This window comes from Mauremys mutica, chromosome 4 (genome assembly GCF_020497125.1).
Source record: "Mauremys mutica isolate MM-2020 ecotype Southern chromosome 4, ASM2049712v1, whole genome shotgun sequence".
Classification (NCBI taxonomy): Eukaryota; Metazoa; Chordata; order Testudines; family Geoemydidae; genus Mauremys; species Mauremys mutica.
The window spans coordinates 81,641,047-81,653,173 of record NC_059075.1 but is presented as its reverse complement, the minus strand read 5'-3'; the positions used below and the strand labels follow the sequence as shown (position 1 = coordinate 81,653,173).

Sequence of the window (12,127 nt, the reverse complement as noted above, 5' to 3'; positions counted from 1 at the left end):
ACTCACTTCCGTGTCTACGAGTGGGAGCAATCAGCAGCGCCTCTCGCTACTTTGTAGTTAATTAGTTACAGTCAGTTAGTTAGTTAGTTTCCTTATTAGCAGCTACTTAGCTTGTTTCCTTTTTCTTTTCTCCTTGCTTAAAACCAAAAAAACCCCTCATAGACAGGAACTTCAGAAAGACAGCTGTTTTGAGGGCGAAAAGGCTGCGCCCCCCTCCCAAAAAAAAAAAAAAAGGTGGGGGGAATGCCCGGTTTCCTGGGCTCTCAGTGCCTTGCCTCCAGGCTCAAAGTGCCTGTCCCTGACAGCCACGGTCAGTGTGTTTGCTGCCTGTGTGTTAGTGCCGCCGATGCAGGCACTAACAAAGTGTTGCATTGCCTCAGGCTCACAGAAAGGCAGGGAGGGAGCAGTCTCTCGGACCTGCGTTGGGGCATGAGGCGTGGGACACCACCCCCCAGTGCGCGCACACTTCACCAGCCTTGGCTTTGGACAGGAATGCTTTCTCCAACCCTACATCGGAGTGCTGCGCTGGGCATTGCTCGAGGAAGCACTCGGGTCCCCTCCACAGGGCGGGGAATCCCATAGCCGTCCTGTGGATAGTAATAGCACCGGCTGTGCTGTCAGCGCTGGGAACTCGGGTCGCTGAGAGCTTCGGCACTGCTGCAGACAGAGACTTCGGGGAACGGCTCCGGTGCAGGTACTGAGGGGAGGTTGGAGCCCCATGCCTGCACGCCACAGTCTACAGCCGCTCCACCAGCAGGCATCCAGTGCTGGCACTGCCTGTGCTCTTAGTGCCGGGAGCCAAGATGATGGTAAACCCCAGCACCGCTGGAGCCAGAGACTCTACAGGAGCAGGCTCCGATGCAGGCACTAAGGGGAAATCAAAACCCCATGCCTCTGCACCACGATGTATGTTCATTCCGTGGGCAGGCATTCAATACTGGCACCAGCTGTGCTGTCAGCACCGGAGCCGAAGTAGCGGAAATTCCCGGCACTGCTAGAGCCGGAGACTCTACAAGAGCTGGCTCCAACACAGGCACTAAGGGGAAACCAAAAACCTGTGCCTCCGCACCGTGATCTACAAACAGCAGGGCGGTGCTGCTACAAAAAGCAGCTTCTTCAAAGGTGCACCCAGCATGCACAGGCGCAGCCAGGAGTGCCGCCTTCTGGCACTGACAAGGAGGCAGCCCCAGGGGCCAATCAAACCAGCACAGCAGCAGTTCCTCAGACAGAGGGTTCTGGTATTCAGCTCTGGCCCTGATCCCCCTATTTGCAGTACCGATACGAGAATGATTCCCTCGGCACCAAGTTTCCTGCGTCCCCAACATCACTCGCTGTCTCGCTCCTTATTTGAAGAAGGAAAATGAGGAAGAACAGGGAGCTATTCCTGCATAGGCTCCTATCCATCAGGAGTCAGTCAACCCAGGAGTCTCTTGGGGCATATTATGCTGTTCCGAGTACTTACAGTGGTATGGGGACCCCCATGCCGCTCCCATCCCGCTCCCATCCCAGTGGGCATACTGGACTCCATGGGTCATATGCCCCACACAAGGGGGGAGTGCCTGCCACGGCCAGACCCAGCACACAGTAATTCCCCACAGCTTCTGTACCAGCATCCTCAGTGGTACCAGGGGAAGACGAGGAAGAACCACCCACTTGCCATCATTGTCCACAGAGGACACTTTAATGCAGGGGCAGGCAACCTATGGCATGTGTGCCGAAGGCGGCACACAAGCTGATTTTTCAGTGGCACTCACACTGCCCAGGTCCTGGCCACTGCTCTGGGAGGGCTCTGCATTTTAATTTAATTTTAAATGAAGCTTCTTAAACGTTTTGAAATCTTATTTACTTTACATACAACAATAGTTTAGTTATATATTATAGACTTACAGAAAGATACCTTCTAAAAAGGTTAAAATGTATTACTGGCACGCGAAACCATAAATTAGAGTGAATAAATGAAGACTCGGCACACCGCTTCTGAAAGGTTGCTGACCCCTGCTTTAATGCCTCTTCCCTCCTAATATAGGGGATGATTTCAAACTGTTCCATGGCTCATTTGAGAGGGTGGCCTTCTCTGGATATTTCCCTTGAGGAGGTCTCTGTGATACAGCATGGGCTATTGGACTTTTTGCATACATCTGCTTCATTTAAAAAAAAAAATAATAAAATAAAAAAATTTGCCTTTCACATGAATGAGGCACTGATGGACCCTGTAAGGGTCATTCTGTGGACCCCTGCAGGTGCCCTTCCAGCCGGCGGGAGGTCCGACAGGAGGTGTGTACTAACAAAGGGCATGGACTTCACATCCAGTGCCTAATTTCTTAGTGATACATGCAGTCCAGCGACGTTGGCATGCAACAACAGCCCTGAAACACAACTCATGATAAGGACTGGAAAAGACTTGATCAGTTTTGGCCATAAGGCTTACTCCTTGCCTACCTCTGCGACATCACTTCATAATCTTGATGTTCGGAGCGCATTGGCTTCTTACATAGACAGGACTAAACCATTCCATAAATCACCCACACTGTTTTTATCCATCACTGAATGCTCCAAAAGGAGCACCGTATCTAAACAAAGACTTTCCACGTAGATCCATAATCGCACAAAACGCTATCAGTGCAACTGCCAATCCCTCATGGGGATTCACTCGCATCCCACTAGAGCCGTATCAGCCTCCCCGGCTTCCCTGCACAATGTACTTATGACGGGCGTTTGTAGAGTTGCTGCCTGGGCCTCGGCCCATACCTTTAGACAGCACTATGCCTTAGAGTAACAGGCAACATCTGACACCTCCTTCAGATGCTCTCTACTATCAGAGGTCACAACTTCAACTCCAAAGCCCCTCCTTCCATCGGAGGGCACTGCTCTGAAGTCACCTAAAGTGGAGCACCCACATGGACAGCACAAGAAGAAGAAAAGAAGATTACTCACCTTGTGCAGTAACTGAGGTTCTTTGAGATGTGTCCCCCTGTGGGTGCTCCACTTCCCTTACTCCTCCCCTCTACTTCTTCGGAGTTGGTCACACAGTGTTGGTTAATTGCCTGCAACAGCACGAGAAAGGGACCACGCATATGCAACCCAACTGGGCACTGCTACTAAAAGTCTCCGACTATAAGGGCAGGGGTGCATGAACGCCTAAAGTGGAGCACCCACAGGGGGACACATCTCAAAGAACCTCAGTTACTGCACAAGGTGAGTAACCTTCTCTTTTCAATTCATAGATTCATGGACTTAAGGTTAGAAGGGACCATTATGGTCATCTAGTCTGACCTGCACAATGCAGGCCACAGAATCTCACCTACCCACTCCTGTAACAAACCCCTAACCTATGTCTGAGTTACTGAAGTCCTCAAATCGTGGTTTAAAGACCTCAAGGTGCAGAGAATCCTCCAGCAAATGATCCGGGCCCCATGCTGCAGAGGAAGGCGAAAAACCTCCAGGGTCTCTGCCAATCTGCCCTGGAGGAAAATTCCTTCCCGACCCCAAATATGGCGATCAGTAAACCCTGAGCATGTGGGCAAGACTCACCAGCCAGCACCCAGGAAAGAATTCTCTGTAGTAACTCAAATCCCACCCCATCTAACATCCCATCACAGACCATTGGACCTATTTACCTGCTAATAATCAAAGATCAATTAATTGCCAAAATTAGGTTATCCCATCATACCATTCCCTCCATAAACGTATCGAGCTAAGTCTTGAAGCCAGATATGTCTTTTGCCCTCACTACTCCCCTTGGAAGGCTGTTCCAGAACTTCACTCCTGTAATGGTTAGAAACCTTGTCTAATTTCAGGTCTAAACTTCCTAGTGTTCAGTTTATATCCATTTGTTCTTGTGTCCACATTGGTACTAAGCTTAAATAATTCCTCTCCCTCCCTGATATTTATCCCTCTGATATATTTATAAAGAGCAATTATATCTCTCCTCAGCCTTTTTTTGGTTAGGCTAAACAAGCCACGCTCTTTGAGTCTCCTTTCATAAGACAGGTTTTCCATTCCTCGGATCATCCTAGTAGCCCTTCTCTGTACCTGTTCCAGTTTGAATTCATTCTTCTTAAACATGGGAGACCAGAACTGCCCACAGTATTCCAGATGAGGTCTCACCAATGCCTTGTATAATGGTACTAACACCTCCTTATCTTTACTGGAAATACCTCGCCTAATGCATTCTAAAACCACATTAGCTTTTTTAACGGCCATATCACATTGGTGGCTCATAGTCATCCTGTGATCAACCAATACTCCGAGGTCGTCCTCCTCCTCTGTTACTTCCAACTGATGCATCCCCAATTTATAACCAAAATTCTTCTTATTAATCCCTAAATGCATGACCTTGCACTTTTCACTATTAAATTTCATCCTATTACTATTACTCCAGTTTACAAGGTCATTCAGATCTTCCTGTATGATATCCCAGTCCTTCTCTGTGTTAGCAATACCTCCCAGCTTTGTCATCCGCAAACATTATTAGCACATTCCCACTTTTTGTGCCAAGGTCTGTAATAAAAAGATTAAATAAGATTGGTCCCAAAACCGATCCCTGAGGAACTCCACTAGTAACCTCCTTCCAGCCTGACAGTTCACCTTTCAGTATGACCCGTTGTAGTCTCCCCTTTAACCAGTTCCTTATCCACCTTTCAGTTTTCATATTGATCCCCATCTTTTCCAATTTAACTGATAATTCCCCATGTGGAACCGTATCAAATGCCTTACTGAAATCGAGGTAAATTAGATCCACTGCGTTTCCTTTGTCTAAAAAATCTGTTTTTCTCAAAGAAAGATATCAGGTTAGTTTGGCACGATCTACCTTTTGTAAAACCATGTTGTATTTTGTCCCAATTACCATTGACCTCAATGTCCTTAACTACTTTCTCCTTCAAATTTTTTTCCAAGACCTTGCATACTACAGATGTTAAACTAACAGGCCTATAGTTACTCGGATTGCTTTTTTCCCGTTTCTTAAAAAATAGGAAGTATGTTAGCAATTCTCCAGTTGTACAGTACAACCCCTCAAGTACAGTCTCTTTATTGTGAAAGTGTAACTTACAATTGCAGGTTTTTTACATAATTGCTCTCAAAAACAAAACAATATAAAACTTCAGAGCCCACTCAATCCTACTTCTTGTTCAGCCAATGGCTAAGACATACAAGTTTGCTTACATTTACAGGAGATGCTGCTGCCTGCTTCTTATTTACAGTGTCACCTGAAAGTGAGAACAGGCGTTCGCATGGCACTATTGTAGCTGGTGTTGCAAGGTATTTACGTGCCAGATATGCTAAACATTCGTATGCCCCTTTATGCTTCAGCCACCATTCCAGAGGACATGCATCCATGCTGATGCTTGTTAAAAAATAATTTAATTAAATTTGTGACTGAACTCCTTTGGGGAGAACTGTACGTCTTTGGCTCTGTTTTACCTGCTTTCTGCCATATATTTCATGTTATAGCAGTCTTGGATGATGACCCAGCACATGTTTGTTTTAAGAACACTTTCACACCAGATTCAACAAAATGCAAAGAAAATACCAACGTGAGATTTCTAAAATTAGCTACAGCACTCGACCCAAGGTTTAAGAATCAGAAGTGCCTTCCAGAATCTGAGAGGGATGAGGTATGGAGCATGCTCTCAGAAGTCTTAAAAGAGCAACACTCAAATGCAGAAACTATAAAACCCGAACCACGAAAAAAGAAAATCAACCACCTGCTGGTGGTATCTGACTCAGATAATAAAAATGAAAATGCATCAGTCTGCTCTGCTTTGGATTGTTATCGAGCAGAACCCATCATCAGCATGGACACATGTCCTCTGGAATGGTGGTTGAAGATGAAGGGACATAAGAATCTTGAGCGCATCTGGCACGTAAATATCTTGTGATGCTGGCTACAATAGTGTCATGTGAACGCCTGTTCTTACTTTCAGGTGGCATTGTAAACAAGAAGCGGGCAGCATTATCTCCTGTAAATTGTAACCAGATTTGGTTGTCTGAGCGATTGGCTGAAGTAGGACTGAGTGGACTTTAGGCTCTAAAGTTTTACATTTTTATTTTTCAATGTAGTTATTTTTTTTGTAGATAATTCTGCATTTGTAAGTTCAACTTTTATGATAGAGATTGCACTATAGTACTTGTATGAGGTGAATTGAGAAATACTATCTTTTGTTTTTTTCCTGTGCAAATATTTGTCATAAAAATAGTGAGCACTATACACTTTGTATTGTTATAATTGAAATCAATATTTCAATCGCGCGATTAATTTTTATTCAAATTTTCACAACTGTGATAAATTATATGGGGGGGATGTCAGACTAATTAATGACAGTAAACATTGAGATTCAAAAAGTTAAAGCTTTATAAACAGTTAAAACATGTTGTCAATATCTGTAAATCAGCAAATCATATCTGTTTTTACTATTCATTTGCTAGTCCATTTGTAACAAACCTAAGTCAGAAGTCTGAATCACTTGATTTTGGCCTTTAAGTTCTCAAGCAGCATTTTTCTTTCTTTGCCTAGCTGTAAAGTTTGATTATTTATCAATATTATTCGTTAGTTTGTGTGTGTTCAGTGACATCCTCATTTACCAATAAAAATTGTAATCCTTCCAAGCCTAGATATGTTACGTAAAGTTTAATCACTTAGTCTGTGAAAACTGTTTAAGGTGTTTATTAGTTGCTAATGAACCTAACTCCTTTCTAGTCTCGTGAGGCAGATTAGAATTTCCTGCTAAGAATTACAATTCTGTATGTTGTCAGTGCCCCCACTGGCATCACTTAACTGAATTCATATACTGAAAAATGGATGGGTTATTTCTAAATACTCTTGAAACTTGCTATTTTTAATAGCAAATATTTAACTTTCTAAGGCACAACAAATGACTGTGGTGGTTTAATGAATATAACTTAATTTACTTTTCTCACTTTTACACTTTGTTTAGGATGGATATCAACAGAATTTTAAACGTGGCTCTGGACAGAGTGGACCGCGGGGAGCCCCTCGAGGTAATACTCAAATGATACATTCCTAATTCTACTGAACTGGAGTTTCTGATGCAATCTCTTAGAGGGTTGTGGATCAGAAAACATTTTATCATATACAACTAATAGGTCACAATCCATTTAAACTTTCCTGGAACTTTTGTTGGAAGTTGTTAATTGGCTGTTGAATGAAGTATTTTTGTTCGTAAGAAGTTACATTGTCTGCTGAGATTAAGTTTATCTTTGCATCCACACTATTCAGTTGCCTTTTTTCTTACTAAAACAAAATGAGCCCATAAAACTTGAAATATATTTTTTGGTAAAGCTTTGCACCTATTTCACTGCTGCCCCTACTAGCCCAATTTGGAATTTTAAATTTTTGCTGACAAGATTTGCAAGAATTTTGACCGCAGGCTTTTTTTTGTGCGTTTTTTAAAGCTCCCTTGACTTTTGAATTTGTATATTGATGTTTCTTCAATTTCAGTAAAGATGTGTTGCGTTACTGCAGCCCGTTGCGGAGTACTTTTTTTATTCCTATAGAGATGGATGTGTTTTCCCTTTGTAAAATCTCCTAAAATATTTCCGGTCTTATTTGCAGCTGCATACTATACTTTATTTTGAGAATGAAACAAAAATATTAATATATTGAAATCACTCAGTCATGTATGAGCTTAAGCTAAACGTTTATTGAATAGCCAAAACTGTAGTTGAGCTAATCTTTCTGCATTTGAACTTCAATTACTTTTCAACAATACTTCCATAGTTTTTCAACAGGCATTTGGTAACTACATTGCATGTTCTCTATTTCTGCAGCCTAAAATATTGAAATCTATAACATTAGCCACCTCGTGGAAATGTCTGTATGCATTGTCAAAAGGAACTGTCCTAATAAATGGTGTGATGGGAATGGGGATTGAGTGTCTATCTAATTGTGGTGAAGTTATAGCAAAGCTGTCCATAAATATATTCCAAATAGGAAAGTCCAGGGCTCATTGCCAGTAAAATGCAGGTAAGTATTTAGCAGAAGGGTGGATTGATTGAAGATAGGTTTTTTAAAATTGGTATGTCTATCTTCAACAGAACAATAGCTTGTGATCTATTTTCAGAGTGCTGTTTGAGACTCTAAAGTGGCTCGATACAAAGGAGCAGGAAAGTGAAAGCAAACCTGCGTCTTGCTGTTTGATAATTTAAGAGACCCTTTAGCTTAATGGCTTTAAAATAAGAATTTTTTTAAAATGCTAACAAATTATTTTTAAAAAGTCTTAGTTTAACTTGCACTGGATCTGTTATCCCATACATGTGTGGGCGACTTGTGTCAATAGTTGCTGTTTGTTAACTGAAGGGGAAAATCGCTTTAGAAGTTAAGTTAAATTCATCTAAGATTCTGAGAAAATTATGAAAAATACCAAGAGGGGGGAAACCAAGGAATTGATTAAATGATTTAATAGGCATACACGTGCAATTGTGTTTGAATGGATAAGGATATTGACCAAGTATTAGTGCAGTAAACATATACCTATGAATTCTAAACCAAAGTTATTGAGACCAAACTTGAGTCACACCCTTTATGAACTCTATAATGGTCTGATTTGATACAAAATTTAAATGCTGTTTTTATTTTCTAGGTCGTGGAGGGCCCCCAAGACCCAACAGAGGGATGCCTCAAATGAATGCTCAACAAGTGAATTAAACTAATCCACAGGATTATATTAAACGCCAAAAACACACTGGCCAATGTACCATACATGTTACCAGAAGAGTTATTATCTATTGTTCTCCCTTACAGGAAGTTCATTGTAATGGGACCTTTTTCATTACCCATAAAGACAGGACTACAGTTGTCAGCTTTATATTACCTGGATATGGAAAGAAACAACGTTTACTCTGCATGTTCTGTCCTAAGCATCATCTTGAGCCTTGCACATGAGATTCAGATTTGTTATTCTTGCTATGAGTAAAGCAAAAAAGGCAATTTCAGGGTGATCAAATCTCCATGGTTAACTGAAGTGGCAGAAAAAAGCAAGACTGCCTCACTTCTGACATTCTATAGTGATGCAACAAATAAAATCGGCAAATCCCTAAAGATTTTATTCTGATGGCAGTTGACAAAATTAAACTTTCTCATGAAAGAAGGATGGAAGAAGTGAAGTGTGGTTTGGCAGAGCAACTGCATTTCAGCTTTTTCATGTTAAAATGAAGCACTGAACAGTTTAAGATGCATAATGATGCATATATCCCTAACTAGACAAATAAGCTGACAGCCAGCTTTTGATAGACAAGACACACCCTTAGCTACAGCATTCTCCATCACCAGGCTCAGTTTACTGTGGCTAAGGATACATAAATTGCTTTTGTGTAACTGCTGATATAATTGTATAAGGTTTTTTTAACCCTTTTCCCCCCCAAAAAAATTAGCTTTGATTGGCACTTTAAAACTTTTGCAACAAATATGGGATATAATCTGGATGGCCACTTGTATATTTGATGTGAAGTATTTAGATATCTCTCTTGAACATATTTAAGTTTCTTTGATAGCAATGACTTTTGTAAGGATTGGTATTGTCTCTATCATTCCTTATGACTTGCACATTGTCTGTCACTAATACTTGACCTTGCTGTATTATCACCTAAATAACTGATACAGGTACTGATGGAAATCTCTAATGGATAATCATAACACTTTTGGTCACATGTCCTTTTGTCTTTCCTGCAGCCTGAAGGTTTTAAGAAATCTCAAATGCCCGCTGCTGCTGCCCTTTTAATTGCTATCTTTTGAAAAGCACCAGTATGTGTTTGGATCGGTTTCCCCTTTTAAGGGAAATGACAGCCAGCAGTTACAGTTCTAACGGTATAAGCAAGACAAATAAAACATGTTTATAAAAATTGTATTCTGGAACAATGGTTTTCAGCTACTAATGCAAACTTAACGTGATGGGGATAGACATTTCATAAGCTTATTCTCTAATTCACTTTACAGATTTACATAAGCATTTTGTTCCTTTTTAAATTATTCCAGAAGTTATAACTCCGATACTTATTATCCATTGGCTTAATCCATACTAATTGGATTAACTGGGAATTTTTTTCTTTTCCATGGAGACTTTCATGTTCGTTAAGTCAACATATGGTGTAGAAGAATTAGCTTGGGACTAGGAGTTGGAAACTCATAAATCTTATCCCATTTTGCCACTCACTTTCGGTATGATCTTGGTCAAATTGGTTAATCTTTGTGCCTGTTTCCCTATCTAAAATGGGGAGAATACATAGCTACTTCAATAGAGGTGTTGAGTACAAATGCATTTTATAGCATACTGAAGATGTAAAGTGCTATAAAGGGTCATATTAAGCAACAGCCACATTATCGAACAGAGGATGTTTAATCATGAGGTAATGGTATTGCTTTTACTAAACCAAACTGAAGGGTTTGCTGTCATTTGGAGGATGTTTTATACTGCGTCATGACAGTCCGAAACTTTTTTGACTTTATTATGAAAGTCACACACATATTGAGTTTGGGACTTCCACTTTGTCATGACCAGACTGTAAAGACCACAGAAATTAATTACAGGTATTGTACTTACTGGGAGACATCACAGTTTTGTGGAAGCAACGGTAAACAGTCACCTTGCAAACACATTAGTTGCTTGGGATGGCACTTTTTCCCATAGCAATTAAATGATATACCTTGCAGTATGATGGCAAGTCACTTTTGTGACCATACAGCAAACTGCTGCTGGTGCAGTCCCACTTAGTTGTCTGTTGCTATTTCCTTACAGTTGGAAAAAGATAAGCTTTTAATGCTGATTTTTAGGAAAATAAGGGAGTCTTCTCAATGTTTTCCTTTTAATCTATTTATAAATAAGTAGACAAATAGCCATTCAGCTTTCTGCTGCATCCCAACTGTTAAATAATTTTAGTTTTTCATTGAACTTACAACATACTTAACTGAAGGCCATTGAATAGATCAGGACATTCCATTTTCCAAAAATGTGGGCGTATCCATTTATTTTCAATTATATCATTTAAGTGAACTAATAAAATGGGGGTAATTGAGACCTGTTATTTTGAGGTGTTATCTTGTGAACTTGTGTGTGAGAATGGCCTTTAGGCAGTATAACCCTTCTATTGTATGCTAATGATACATAGAAATGTACTATAATCATCTGTAGTACACAAAACAAGTGCGTTGAAATACATATGTAGCCTGAATGTTCACTCTAATTCCATTAATCTTAACAGATGTATTGTTAATAAACCCCTTGCTGAAAACTGACCTTCTCCATCACATTAAGGTTCATAGATCCACTAACTAGTCTTCCAGCCTGTACTACAGAAGATAGGACCAGATATGTCCATCATTGGCATAGCTGGTCACACCTGTCTAGAGATGTTACTCTGCTTCTATTCTGCTTCCATGGTGCAGACAGGACAAACTAGAACTCTCCTGCTGCAGAACTTTTCTTTTAGAATTTCATTATGCATTTAAGAATTTCAGAGCTCTTTAGCCTCTGCAGTCCCTGATTTGACTTCAGATTTGATTCTCTCCCAAGAGAGAGCATCCCCAGTACATTCTTCACTCCTAAGGGTCCCTGACTGATACACAGCAGCCACATATAGTTGCTAATAAGCTTGCTGAAAAGGAAAACTCTATGCTTGGCTAGTTGTGCTTTGGGGGTTTAGCTGTGGCCTGTTCTTAGCAGGTACCAAAGACATCAGAATGAACCAGTTCCACTTCTCGTCACCTGAGCAGCAGCCAAAGCTCATCTGGAGATGGTACAAGTGGCGCCACATCACTGCACACCCCAGCTTTGATTACATTGGTTATACCGAGCCATCTGATTAACTATTGTCACATCAAGCTCTTAGGGGAGTAGTTGAAGCCAGTGAGGAGAGCACCACCTGTGTTGCTACTACATATGGAATATCAGATAAGCTTCTTCCACCTCCCTTTGGTCTATGGAGGATTGAAGCCAAGCAGTCAGTCTCAATGGATACCCTAGACGGTAGTTAAGGGTTTGTGAGGTTTGACTCCCAGCTCCTAATGTACTTTCCCTTCAGGGCATATATCCACAGATCTCATATGGCCTGACTAATATGGTCATTACACTGAAGCAAATCACCCAGAAGCTTGGATTCTATGGCTGGACCTTCT

The 12,127-nt window shown here is 41.1% G+C and overlaps 1 protein-coding gene across 3 annotated transcripts in view; it reads left to right on the top strand.

Moving 5' to 3' along the window:
• Positions 1–9,861, top strand: part of CAPRIN1 (cell cycle associated protein 1) — a 77,595-nt gene extending 67,734 nt beyond the window's left edge. For all 3 annotated transcript variants that reach the window (XM_045015071.1, XM_045015069.1, XM_045015070.1), the window contains exons 18-19: positions 6,936–6,999; positions 8,601–9,861. In XM_045015071.1, the coding sequence (XP_044871006.1) occupies positions 6,936–6,999; positions 8,601–8,665 (129 nt within the window). In that variant the 3' untranslated portion in view covers positions 8,666–9,861. The remainder of the gene's footprint in view (positions 1–6,935; positions 7,000–8,600) is intronic.
• The last annotated feature ends 2,266 nt before the right edge of the window (positions 9,862–12,127 follow it).